This window comes from Heteronotia binoei, chromosome 21 (assembly GCF_032191835.1).
Source record: "Heteronotia binoei isolate CCM8104 ecotype False Entrance Well chromosome 21, APGP_CSIRO_Hbin_v1, whole genome shotgun sequence".
Taxonomy (NCBI): Eukaryota; Metazoa; Chordata; class Lepidosauria; order Squamata; family Gekkonidae; genus Heteronotia; species Heteronotia binoei.
The window spans coordinates 95,793,084-95,807,419 of record NC_083243.1 but is presented as its reverse complement, the minus strand read 5'-3'; the positions used below and the strand labels follow the sequence as shown (position 1 = coordinate 95,807,419).

Sequence of the window (14,336 nt, the reverse complement as noted above, 5' to 3'; positions counted from 1 at the left end):
CAATATGTGATTTCTGGTGCTATGGTTTGTTGGCCCTATTTTGGAGACCACTTCACTCTTGAAATGACATGTCATTATTGCATGTATAATCTTCCCTTGGAGATGAATCTCAAGAAGATGGATTTTGAACATTTGAAGCATTAGGGACTGTGAAAAATTACCAATTATCAGGATGCCCGTAACATCACAATCACTCTCTTCTCAGCAGAAAAGAGCAAGAGTCCAGTAGCACCTTAACAACTAACAACATTTTTGGCATGGTATGAACTTTCTGATGAAGTGAGCAATGACTCATGAAAGCTCACAAACGTTGTCAGTCATTTAGATGTTGTTGGACTTTTACTCTTTTCTGCTGCTAGAGTAACATGGCTACCTAGAACAGATTTTCAGCTAAAAACAAATGATTGGTTATGTTCTGCCTCTGAGGTGGAGGACATCTTGGTGGGTGATTCCCACTGTCCCTTCTAGGAGGCAGGAACAACTTTTCCCCACTTTCTATCTCTGCTGTGAGAGTCACCCACCTTCTCAGTTATTTCCCTGCCTCATCAGGGAGAGCACTGTTAGAGTACGCTGTCCTGCAGCTACTCTCATTTTTCTTCTTTTTCTGAATCTCAGTTTCTACATTATTTCACTTCTGTTATCTCTTACTTCTACCTCTCTCTTGAGTCTCTGACCTCAGGAAAGGATAGAAGAGCCGGAGAATCTTCATTTGGCCATGGCAGCCATTTTTCTTATCTCAGAGACTTGTACAGTGCATATTTTTAGCTGCTCAAGCCATAGAAGAGCGAGAGGGCCTCCTATCTGAAGAGGAACTGGAAGCTCCCTTCACCTCTGAAGTCAGGGAGACCACCAGCAGGACAGGCAAGAACCTTAACAGGCTTGCCTAAGCACCTAAAGCCAAAATGATTGGCACATAGCAGCAAAATCTTACAAAATAGTGCCTCCTGCACAAGATTTCTCCTGGACTGTGACCTCCTTGAGTCTGCCAGCTCTGAGTGGCAGCCATTTTACACATCCAAATAGAGGCTGCAGAGAGAATCCTGTTGCCAACACAAGCCATGCAGATGGCACAGGAACTGGTGAGAGAGACCTACAATGCCAGAAATTGTCATTTTCAGCATCCATGGAGCACTCAGTCAGATGACAGCTCATTGGGCCGGCATATGAATAACAAACATGAAAGCAAGCCCTTTAATCTTCCTCCTCAGTTCTTCATCCTTATTAGACAGACTACAAGGGAGGAAATAGCAGAAGGGAAGGGAAGCTTTAGAACAGGCAGAGCCCACACCTATTCCTCCTCATTTTCTCCACCAAGGCAGGAGGGTTCAGAAAGAATTACACCCGTGAAAAGAGGATTCAATTGGCCCACCAAAGCAGTCCAGAAGGAGTCCATCAATACAAAAAGATTAAAAGAAAACACCCAATGGGTGTAGAAGCCTCTTCTGGTAGTAACCTAGATGACAGGGAAGAGGGGGTGTTCCTCTCTGACAAAAAAGATGATGATTCTGAGGTTCCTGAACAGTCTCTTAGAGTTTTTAAAGTCAGATAACTATCAAAGACATTGGCAGCCTTAGAGCTGCAAGAGGCCCCCATAAAAGAGGATCATGCCCCTGCAGAATCTGATCACAAGAACAGACCAAAGGGGAATAAGGATTGTTTTCCCTCAGATTTCTTTCTCAACTAAGCGGGCTTTTCCATTCCCTGAGTTCTTTGAGAAGCAACTGAAAGCAGAGTGGGCAAAACCTATGGCCAACAGACAGTATCTAGGATTCATTTAATAATTATATGCCTTACTAACATTCGCTGATTAGATTTACAAATTCTTCTGATTGATGCTCCAGCCACCGCACTGCAGTCCTCTGGACTATTGTTGGGAAATGGTCAAGGCTCCATCATGAATAGTTTGAACAAGAGAGCTGACTTTGCTCAGACGAAGGCCCATGAGGACACAGCCATGGCAATTAAGGCATCAGCAACAGCTTCCATAGTGCCAGAGCAGCCACAGTATGGACCAGGAGGCTTCTTCAGCTCCTCCTGGACAACCATCATCAACTTCATGAAGGATTCAACAGACTTCTAAAGGCCATCTCCTTCACAGCTGACACAATGCTTGATTCTTTGATCTTTTCCTCAAGAGCTGTGGCTTCAGTTGCTGCACTCAAAAGAACACTGTGGCTATGCGCTTGGCAAGCTGACTGTAATAGTCATACCCTACCTGTTCCAGGGGGACAGGCTATTTGATGGATGATGCTCCCGACAAGATCCTGATGGAGAGCAGAACAAGAAAAAGGTGCTACCTAGAATGTTGAGATGCAGTGACAGGAGGCTCTTTGGGAACTCTTTTCATGCCCAACATAAAATACTCAGATTTAAACAAGATAACAGAAGATCCAACTTGAGTCAGTCAAGACAGTCCTTCAAAAGAGAACTCTTTAACACCAGGTTTAAGAAGTAGTCAAACAATCAAGATGGAAAATAATCCAAAGCTTGACTTGTCATCAGTTCCATTGGGGAGTGCAGCTTCTTCACTTCTGGAATGTATGGATAAACTCTCAAGTGGGCAGCTGTAGACATCATTACCAATGGGTACAAAACAGAGTTTATCAGACCACGACTGGAATGATTTCTAGTCTTCCCCCTTCCCAGGAACCCAGCCAAGCAACTCAGAACACACAAGCTGATCCAACATCTTCTGAGCATCCAGGCCATCAAGTTCTTTCCTGCTTTGGAAAGGGAGCATGGAGTGTACACTATTTTCTTTACAGTCCCAAAAAAGAATGGGAACTGGAGGGCAATATTGGACCTGAAACACCTCAACAAATTTGTAAGACTGAGGCATTTCAGAATGGAGAGACTCTTTGATTGATCACTGAGTCGCTACAGCCAGAATAATACCTCATTTCTATAGATCTAACAAAGGCTTACCTCCGCATTTCAGTCTTCCCATGACACATGAGATTTTTAAGATTCTGTGTGGTAGAACACTATCTGCAATTCAGCGCTTTCCCACTCAGTCTCTTTACAGCTCAGAGAATCTTCTCCAAAATCTTGATCAGTTGTCATTCTGAGGGAACAGGGCATCCACATCCACCCTTACTTGGATGACTTATTGATCAGATTCAACCATCAGATGCCTGCAAGCACACAGATTCATACTGAATTTACAGAAGAGATCCCTGAAACTGGTACAGCGCCTGGAATATCTAGGTGTCATCATAGGCACCACATCCAACTGCTTATTTTTGACAAGAAGGCAAGGAAGATGAAAGAAAGGTCTGTGCTAAAAATCAGAAGCAGATTGTGTTCATTGATGACACTGACCAAATTAATGGGTCTGTTGATATCCAGCATAGATGCAGTTCAGTGGGGAAGGTTTCATAAAGACATGTACAGCAACTGCTGAGGCCCTTTGGAAGATCTCTCCATTCAAATTCCACTCAGAGTGAAGACTAGCCTCTCTTGGTGGACAAAGATGCCCAGTTTCTTATAGGGCAAGAAATACTGGACCCTGGAGGTGAACCAGATATTTACAGACACCAGTCTGTTGGGATGGGGAGCCACCTTGAATGAAGTACCAGTACAGGGTTTATGGATGAAGACCGAAGCTCAAGTGCCCATCAACCTCTGAGAACTTCAAGCCATCTATGTTGGTCTTCTCCACTTTGGTCTGCAAATAATGCATTCCTATATCCTAATAAGAACACACAACATGTCTGCTAAGACATATCTCAACAAACAAGGGGGATACAGATCTGCAGCACTTCACAAGGAGGAGACCAAGATGTTAGTGTGGACAGAGAAGAACCTGGCTTCCATAAAGGCAGAACCACAAACATCAAAGCACTGGCTCAGCAGACAGACCATCCAGGAGGGAGAATGGTGTCTCAAGAAGGATCTGTTGTGGCTAATCATGAATCACTTTGGTTCCCCATTGGTGGATCTCTTGGCACCAACACTGAATCACCAACTTGACTGGTTCTTCACCAAGTTCTTCCATCCCAAAGCTGAAGCAGGGTATGCCTTAACATCGCACTGGCCAAAGGGCCTACTATTTGCTTCCCCCCCCCCAATGCCAATCATTCCCAAGCTGATCAAGGAGCATTAGAAAGAAGGGATACTAGTAGCCATTTTCTGGCCCCGCCATCCATAGTTTTCAGCTCTATGAGAAATGTTGACTGATCCACCCCTGAAACTTTCCATATCACCAGAGAATCCAGCAAGGTCCAATTTGGCAACCTCATCCCGAGTAGTTGCACTTGACCACCTGGAGATCGAAAGGAACAACTTTCTTCAACTGGGATATGACACAGAGGTCACAGACACCCTTTTGGCCTCAAGAAGGCAATTAGCTAATAAGATTTACAACACTTCATGGAAAGCATTTGTTAGGTGGTGCAGAAGGAAAGGAGTCAATCCTTTATACCCTGAAATCAAATCAGTCTCGACGTTCCTACAAGAAGGGATTGCCAGAGGCTTGAGGGCCCCCACCCTCAGATGTCAAGTCAGTGCTAGCTGCCCTGAGCCTGCTTCAGCAGGAAGGGCGGGATATAAATCCAATAAATAAATAAATGGTGTTGCCTCAAGTCAAAGGTGTCAGTCTATCAAGACATCCCCATATTCGACACTTTCTCAGGAGTGCAGCTTTGAAAGATCCGCCTCAGGTTCCCACTTGGAAATTTCATGCTGTACTTTCTTCTCTCTCAAAACCACACTTTGAGCCCATCAGGGAAACCTCACTAAAGTAGTTGAGGATGAAGACACTCTTCCTTGTAGCAGTCACAATAGCAAGAAGAGTATTGAAGCTAGGCACTCTTTCTGTTAAGCCTGAGCTGTCTTTCACAAAGATAAAGTACTGACCCAATCTTCAGACCAAAGGTTAACTCTTGTCCTCCATAGATCTGCCTGAACCCCAGTGACCCAAAGGAAAAAACATGGCACACATTGGATGGGAGGAGAGTACTGAATTTGCAGAACCAAGCATATTAGCAAGACAGATGCTCTGTTTACATCCATCTGTCCACTGAATATAGGAAACAAAATGTTGAAATCAGCCAAAAGCCATTCACTTAAGGCTTGCATCATCGAGGCCTACAAGCTCCACAAGTTAGAGGTTCTACCTGGAGTTATGGCTCACTCATTGAGGAGTGCTGCTACTGATGTGGCTTCCGGCAGGCATGCTATAGTGGAAGAAGTTTGTAAAGTTTCATTAAAGCAATAGTGTGGTCATCAGTCTCCACCTTCATAAAGCACAATAAGATAAATGCATATAACTCAGACAACGCTGCCTTTTCAGAAGTGTGCTCCATGATGATGATCCACCCCGGATATGAGAACACTGCTCTGGGAGGTCCAACCAAGGTGTCCTCTACCTCAGAAGGAGAATGGACCATTGGATACTTACCATGAAGGGTCCTTCTCCTCTGAGGAAAGGAGGACATCTTGTCCCTCCCAAAGTCTTCATCGATCAAGCTAGCTGCAGGGTCTCTTCCTGTCCTGTTTTTTACTTACCTGTTTCCCTCTTGTTCCAAGTTACTGTTTTTGTAGTGTTTTATTCCACTTATGGAGTAAAGCATGCTTTAACTGGTTTTGGATTTACCAGAACTGAGAAGGCAGGTGACTCCCACAGCAGAGACAGAAAGGGGAAAAAACTGTTCCTGCCTCCCTGATTGGACAGTGGTAATCACCCACCAAGATGTCCTTTCCTCAGAGGAGAAGGACCCTTCACAGTAAATATCCAATGTTTTGTTGTTGTTTTTTAAAGTTTCTATATTATTGTTTAAATGTATATTATATTATTGTAATCATACTGAAACATAGGATGGGTCATACTGATGAAGTCAGCATTTGCTGGACATGCAGATATGCCTGTCATTTGAAGAACAGATGACAGAGAGCTGTGCTTATCTCACAAAAAATGCTGGCTGCTGTAATATAAATCTGTCTGAAATCTTAATCTGCCTCCATATCACAGCAAGTTTACTTTATCCACATGTGAATGCTGAAAATATGCTCCATACAATTTGTTATGAAGCAACTGTGGACCCATTGGGTTAGATCCCACCAGCTTTTCCACTGATGAATAGCAGAAGGGATCCCTTTTGACCACCAAATGGCTATGCTAGTGATTACTGAATCTGTTTGCAAAATGAACTAAGATTTAATTATATCTATTTGTTTAAACATTCCTTTTTCCATAACAGGGGGATTCCATGGAGCTGGAAATTTGGTGTTTAGAAATGAATGAAAAGTAAGTATGTATTGCTGATTCTTGTCCAGTAAGTAAATATACCAAGACTGACTTAAAGTGCAACCCTAAACAAGAGTTACACCCTTCTAAATAAATGGAATTAGAAAGGCATGACACTGTTTAGGATGGCGCTGTCAGTGTCTAAGTGCATAAGAGGCCTAATACACCATCAGTGACTTCCATTTCTCTGCTTACATTTTTATACAAAGGTAGGAAAGTGAGAGTAAAATGAATCTTTGTAATGTGCAAATGATCAGCGTTTCTGACATTTCTTCTACAAATTCTAGAAGCTTGTGTGACATTAACATTTCCGGATGTGGTTCATTATAAAGGTTCTTTATGCGCCGGTTTTATTCTATCTTGTTTTTACTAATTTATGGTTTAATTGTATTTTAAATGTTTTAAACTGAAGCTGTTTTAATTATTATGTTGTAAGCCGCCCTGAGACACTTAGGTGAGAAGGGCGGGGTATAAATCTTAATATAAATAAATAAATAATTACTTCCTACATATGTTTCAAAAATGAAAGTAAAGGAAATAACATGGGAAGTTATCCTAAAAGAAAAATCTACCACTATTAAAAATCAGATGGATGGACATATCAGTAACTACTGGAGTAGGTAGACACAGGTGCAGTTTGAAGAACTTTGCTGCTGGTCTGGTGATTTTGAAGCTGGTATAGCATAATAGCTAAGAGAAGGGCCTATTATCTGGGAGGTCCCTGGTTCAACTCTTGCCTCTGCTATTAACTTAGTGGGTTGCCTTAGGCAACTCACTTTCTCTCAAATTCCTCTGCCAGTATGGAATAATGCTTGGCTACTCACCGGCTGTGGTAAAGATTTTAACAAGACGTGGGAAATGCTTTGAAGTCCGAAAGCAAAATGAAAAGTGCACATTAATACAAAATATTTCTGTGATTATTAACAATGCAGGATTATGTGAAGAATGTGGGAAAATAACACAGAACGCTTATAGTATAATGTGTAAAAATCAGTGATTTATCAATGGATTGTTTTCTCAATCAAGCTTTTAAACATTTAAATAAGACTTTAAAAAGCACTTGTGCCACTTATGAAAAAGTTTAAAATTAAATCTGAATTTAGTATAAGTGTGTTCTGTTTTATATTTGTCTCATAAAACTTAATTCAGAAACCTCTGTCAAACACAAATATTTAAAGCTTGCTTTTCTGGTCAGAAGAAAACAACTGGAAACAATTGACTCCTCGAGTTAAGCATAAGCATATAAACGTTACAAAATACAAGTAGGGGACATACAGGGTCTTGTGGGAGGCATCTCACCCCCTCCCTCAATATTACCTCATTCCCTTTCCTGGAAACTCCCACAGCCTCTCCTCTTTTCCTGCCTCCTTGTCTCATTTCCACCACCCCCCACCACCACCACCAACCTACCTTCATCTAAGCCTCTGAATCTCAGTGCCAGGAGGCAACATCAGATGAAGGCCTCAGCCTCTGTGCCCTGTTGTCAGCTATCTAGAGGAACTGGTTGGCCAATATGTGAGACAGGATGCTGGACTAGATGGGCCATTGCTCTGATCCAGCAGGGCTCTTTTTACATTCTTATGTTCTTACCTACTCTCCTTTCTTCAGCTTTCCCTCTCCCTTTCAGCCTCTATCTAGGAAGACTGTGGCACAGTAGTGTACTGGCAGCCACCAGGCCTTGTTGCATGGTGAAGAACCTGTAGGGACTTGCAGGGGGCACTTCACTTTCCCCTGTATCCCCCTCCTGTATATTCCCCCTCATCTTGCCAGCCCCCATATTCTCACTTCTCCCTGTTTCTTTCTCTTCTTCCCACTCACCCAGCCAACTTACCTTTTTATCTGTTCAGTATATTGATAAATATTTACTTTATCAATAGACTTTACTTTAGAATAGAATCACAGAACTCAAAGGGGCCAAACAGGCCATCTAGTCCAACACCCTTCTCAATACAGGATCTTTTTACCTGCCTTTCTCCACAATGGGGAAACCAAATCAGCTCACATAATTCCTTTCTCCTCCATTTGTCTTCACAACCCTGTGAGGTAGTTAGGCTGAGAATGTGTGACTGGCTCAGGGTCATCTAATGAGCTTCCACAGCAGTGTTTAGATTTCAACCTAGGCCTCCCAGATCCTAGATGGATATTCAAAACATTACATCACACTAGCTTTTATTGTAAGGTGGCTACTGTTGAACAGTAGCCAGTGGCCAGCCCTGGGTTAGTCATGCAAGTTGTGTGGTATCAAGTCACCTGGTAGTTGCTCTTGGGCCTGGCCCTGATGAGTCCTCCTTCAAAAGCCAAAACAGCTGTAGAAAGGGCCCTGCCCCTCCTCCAGTCTTTTATTGACAGAAACCAAGGATGAAAGGCTCGCAGTGCTGTTGTGGTTGCCCAGAAATGACTACTGAGGGCATTTGTTTCTTTAAGGTACAATGTTGCTTCTATTATTTTGTGGGGTTTTAACACCCACAATGTGTGTGTGAGAGAGAATTCAAATTTTTCTGCATATCTGAGGCCTTTTCAGGTTTGTAGAAAGATCTGTCTACTCTGATGTAGAGAATAAGATGTATTGAAGATGTCATATAGCATTGCTGTAATTTACCATTATCTATGACTCCACCAGCCAAACACCATGGTTATTTATTTTCTGTCTTGTAGGATCACTTCTTTAAAAGGGTAACATCAGTGGTAAGAAGCCCTGGACCATGGTGGAGGGAGAAAAGCAGTTTTAGCAGTCAATTCCCCTATCCATCTTCTCCCCAGCTACTCTGATTATCTCTGCATGGTTGGGGGGAGAGAGGCTAAGAGACCATGCCTGTTTTTTCCTCCAACCAACTTAAGGGAAGGGGCAGTTTCAGTCAGCAAAATTATGGGGAGGAGAAAGTTGAGTCTGTTTTCCCTCATGGCCCCAATTTTGATCCAGCCTCTTATGGCTGGTATTTGTCCTTTTTTAAATGCTGTGACAATTTATTCATGGATCTTTCAGGGTCACATCTGTTGTGTCTCTAACTCTGCACTGTATTTTAACCCTGTGAGCAGTATTGCTTAGTGCCCTTGCATGTACACAAAGCACAAAACAGAAATCCATTAATCTCACTATTACTTTTCTGTGTCTTTGCTGTTATCACCCTACAAGGGCGGGGAGGCTGCATGATAAAGAGATTTGGGATTATTCTCCTGAGTATATAGGCCTTATTTAGTTGCAGACCCGTGTTTAAACTATTTTTGCAACCAGTTAGTATACACCCTTGTTCTGGAAATGTGTGAATTACAAAATGAAAGACTTGGTTCCACCTAAGATCACAAATACAAGTGATTATTTAAATCAGCCTGCTTTAGTCTGAAAAGACTGGATATTATTAGAAGGCAGAAAGCTTCCAATATAAATCATCCAGTTGACCTATGCTAATTTACACTGCCTTGTCTATTTTTGTTTACAATTTGCAGCAGAAACAGGAACCAGATTAACCTCAGTGAGTCAGCACTTGGTGGTTCTCATACTCTGTATCAGGCAGCCATAATGGGCCTCAAGAATGTTTTTATAGTGTTTATTTAGAAATATTATAACAGAAAATATTTTGAGTCTTAGTTTGTGATTCAAGGAAGATTAGGGTTGCCAATCCCCAGGTGGGGGCAGGGGATCCCCCGGTTTGGAGGCCCTCCCCCCACTTCAGGGTCGTCAGAAAGCAGAGGGAGGGGAGGGAAATCTCTGCTGGGAACTCTGTTATTCCCTGTGAAGATTTATTCCCATAGAAAATCATGGAGAATTGATCTGCGGGTATCTGGGGCTCTGGGTGGGCTGTTTTTTGAGGTAGAGGCACCAAATTTTCAGTACAGCATCTAGTGCCTCTCCCCAAAATACCCTCTAAGTTTCAAAAAGATTGGACTAGGAGGCCCAATTCTATGAGCCCCAAAAGAAGGTGCCCCTATCCTTCATTATTTCCTATGGAAGGAAGGCATTGAAGAGGTGTGCCGTCCCTTTAAATGTGATGGCCAGAACTCCCTTTGGAGTTCAATTATGCTTGTCATAGCCTTGATCTTGGCTCCACCCCCAAAGTCTCCTGGCTCCACCCCCAAAGTCTCCTGGCTCCACTCCCAAAGTCCCTAGATATTTCTTGAATTGGACTTGGCAACTCTAAGGAAGATATAGCAGCCCTTGCTACTGATGCTTAAAAAGCAAATATGTTGGACAGTGGGGAGCCCAAAAGGACTTGAGACAGCACCTCACTTACCCCTGTTTCCCCTCCCAACACTATTTCCTCTTCTCTGCCTTCCCTTTCCTGCCTTCTCTGGCAGCCCTCATATCCTTCCTTGTCCTTACTTCTTTCGCTCCTTCCTACCAACCAAACAACCTACCTTTTATCTGGCCGCCATCTTAACTGTATTTACTTCATTCATATACTTCCACATTGGGGACCTAAGGTAGTTTGCATCACTCTCCTCTCCTCCATTTTATCCTCACTAAGTGACATAGGTTTGACTGAGAATGTGTGACTGGCCCAAGATTCAAGTTTCTGCACATAGTAGAGTGGGATTTGAACTTGGGTCCCTCAGTTCCTAGTCTGAAACTGTAATTACTGCACAACATTGGCTTTCATGACTTGATTGTTGTTGAACAGGCCAAAACAGCCCAATCTTGTCAGATTTTGGAAACCAAGAAGAGTTGGCCTTGGAGAAGTGACCTCCAAGGAATATCAGGGTCATGATGCAGAGACAGGCAATGGCACACCACCTCTGAAACATCTCTTGCCTTAAAAACAAGTTTAACTTACCACCTGGTGGTGCAGAACGCTAAAAAAGCTACCAGTTATAGGATCTCTTGGCTAAACCGCACACACTGCCATATGATTGTTGTTGTTGTTGTTGTTGAGCAGTAGTAAGCAGCCAGGCCTAGGTGAGTTATCCAAGTTGCGTGGTAGCAAGTTGCCTGGTGGTTGTGTCTGGTCTTAGCCCAGATGAGTCCTTCCTCAAAGGCCAAAACAGCCCTGCAAAGTTCTATCCCCTTACCTTTACTGACAGAAATCAAACCTTGAAGGATGGTGCTACTGATGTGATTGCCTAGCAACCCCACAGAATCACTGAGAGGGCATTCATTTCTTAAAGCCATGGGCACTGTTTCTATTATTGTGGCAAGTTCTAAACCCCAGATTTGTCAGATTTTTCTGCAAACCTGTGGCTTTTCTGAGGTTTGCAGAAAGATCTGGTTTGTCTGAACATTGTCTCAGTCACTAGATGCAAGTATCCACAGATGGAGCATGTTAAGAATTAGATATATTGATTCCCTCACTATGAAAATATTTTTTTACCTTAATGATAGATTATCCTAATTGTTTGTAATTGAAATGTGTAATTCTAAGGCAAACCCTAGATTTTATAATCTCCAGTAAGCATTGGTATTGTTTTTACCTTTTCATTGGGAATGTTGAACTAACTGGTTCTATGTGCTTTCTAGGTGTGATAAAGAAATCAAAGTTTCCTACACTGTATATAACAGGCTGTCTCTGTTGCTGAAGTCTTTACTTGCCATAACCAGAGTGACACCTGCCTACAGACTGTCAAGGAAACAGGGTCATGAATATGTGATATTGTACAGGTAATGACTCTAATATTCCATCAAAACATTGGGATTATGGCACATATGTCCCCTTTCCACTTCTAATTAAGCTTTATATTTCTTGGTTAGGTTCTCTTTTTTCCCTAACAACATGCTCATATGCTTAGATCCAGGCCTCAGATTCAGTGGGAGCTCACAGGAGCATAGCTCCTGAACCTTTCTGAGAGTTCCACTTCCTTGTCCATTGAATAGTATTGCAGCTGTATAACAATCCCTGGATGAGCTCCACCACCTATTTTTCTACAAAACGACCCCTGCTTAGATCCTTCTTTTCATTTACACCCAGCATGTTTGCTTATGCTGCCTAACCCTTTAAACATTTTTTCTCTTTCCTCTTTTCAATGTGGGGTATAAAAAGTGTCCCTTTTTTCTTTTCTTCATCTCCTATCTTAAAATTTGACAAAATGTAACATTAGTTTTGTAATGCATAACTTCTTATTTATTTCATTATTCTGATTTATACATTTCTTTGCATTTTTTGCTCCTTTTCCTGCCTGGCTTGTGATACATCCAAAATCTTGTTACCAGCTGTGAATTTCACTGTAGAAATTGAACTAAGCCATCAAAAGGTTTAACTTTTAATCTTGTTTGTAAGTACTGGTCCTCTGAGAGCTTTGGGTATAATGCAAATTAAAAATATGTTTGATCTTCTATTCATATTGGGTGAAGGACTTGTGTAGGAGCCCCAATGGAAATTATGGAGCACTGCATCTCCCTCTCCCTCAGCTCTTATACATTTTTGGACAAAAATGGCTGGAGGACATGGCTTCATTTTGCTTTTCCATTCTTAACGTAAAGCTAGCATAGGGGATTAGGCTGTACAGTCTATAATAGTTAATTTGCTGCAAAGAAGCCCTAAAAACAACAATATACAAAGGCATTCCTCTGATAATATACTTTTCATGACTAGTTGTACTGCAGATACAACATCTGACTCCTAGAAGGGCTACCTATTAAATCTTAAATGATATAACTGGATGAATGAGGAAGGGTGGTTATGGGTACCATATAAACATCTCAACCTTGTCTATTTTGTAAGAGATCTAGCTGGATATTTTTTAGAGTCTGATTTAGGATGATTTGCTGAGAATTCATGTGAGAACAGACCTTGCTTGGGTAACAAGTCTTGGAATTGCTTCTGAATTGTTAAGTTGATATGTAGGAGAAAAATAGAGACGATAAACCTAAAGTAGTTCTGAGTCTGACTAGGATTTTTCTGGTTAATCTTTTTTTTACCAATTGTCTGATCCAGTTGATAAAATATTGATGATGTATTTGAATTTCCTACTCACTCATGGATAGCAAATTGCTATCTTTCAGCCCTGACTCCAATCTGTAAAAGAGCACAGAAGATCAGGATTTGTAAAGCATTTTGCACATTAGTGATTAAAACTGTGTCTGATTTTGTACTGCCTGGTAATCTACATCTAATGTGCCATTTCTCTCTCTTTTCCCCATTTATAGGATATACTTTGGAGAAGTCCAGCTGAGTGGCCTAGGAGAAGGTATGGTTGGGCACTGCACTGTTTTTACAAGATTTGTATTAGCTACATAAACAATTAAAATGGAGGAATAGGAAGAGGAAAGAAGAGTTACAGAATAATAAATTAAGTAGAAAAGTAGAATATAGGTGGTATTTATATGATCAAGTTGCATTAGGAAGCAAGATCAGGCATACCACAGGACAGGAAATTAGTATCATTACACCATTGCTAACAAGAGGATTTTTACCAAAAGTCATTCAGAGAAGCTGGAAATCAGTTGTTACTGCTTTTTCTTTTTCTGTTCATTTATTTAAATCGTATTTTATAAGCCATGTTGGGTATCCTCTAGGGAGGAAAAGCAAGGTAAAATATTTAATACTGTTATTTTTATGTTTCAGTTTTAGTATATGTGCTGCTGAAGTGAGCATTTATTTTTATGTAAAATTAGTATTACTTTGCCAATTGCTCTTCTGCCTCTGTAGGATTTCAGACAGTTCGTGTTGGAACAGTGGGTACTCCATTGGGCACCATCACTTTGTCTTGTGCCTACAGAATCAACTTGGCCTTCATTTCTACAAGGTGAGGAAATCATAGTGAAACTAAACCATTTTTCAGAGACACAGTTTTTAAGTGCACAATCTGGGATTCTTAGATCTTGCTTTGTATTTGGTTACCCTGAGTTATACTTCAAACCACCAAATGCTTTGTTCATGTGTGGAGTTGCAGGGTGGAATTTTGGTGATGCTCTGCTCCTCATTATCTGATGCAAACAATAGCTTAGCTGCCAGAACTGGGGTTGCAACGAAGAAGGGAGAAGAGTCTTATGAATAACACCATGTGCTTGTTGCATTGCAGGCAGTTTGAGAGGACCCCACCTATCATGGGGATTATCATTGATCACTTTGTGGACCGTCCCTATCCCAGCTCCTCACCCATGCACCCCTGCAATTACAGGTGAGGCAACATGATTAATAGGTGAAAGCACAGTTATTCC

At 41.7% G+C, this 14,336-nt stretch overlaps 1 protein-coding gene across 15 annotated transcripts in view; it reads left to right on the top strand.

Moving 5' to 3' along the window:
* ATG13 (autophagy related 13) overlaps positions 1 to 14,336 on the top strand; it is a 53,727-nt gene that overhangs the window by 17,126 nt on the left and 22,265 nt on the right. For 11 of the 15 annotated variants that reach the window (XM_060263370.1, XM_060263368.1, XM_060263365.1 and 8 more), the window contains exons 5-9: positions 6,201 to 6,247; positions 11,697 to 11,837; positions 13,323 to 13,363; positions 13,825 to 13,921; positions 14,198 to 14,296. In XM_060263370.1, coding sequence (XP_060119353.1) covers positions 6,201 to 6,247; positions 11,697 to 11,837; positions 13,323 to 13,363; positions 13,825 to 13,921; positions 14,198 to 14,296 — 425 coding nt within the window. The remainder of the gene's footprint in view (positions 1 to 6,200; positions 6,248 to 11,696; positions 11,838 to 13,322; positions 13,364 to 13,824; positions 13,922 to 14,197; positions 14,297 to 14,336) is intronic. The other 4 variants (XM_060263371.1, XM_060263369.1, XM_060263367.1 and 1 more) reach the window with 1 other exon arrangement.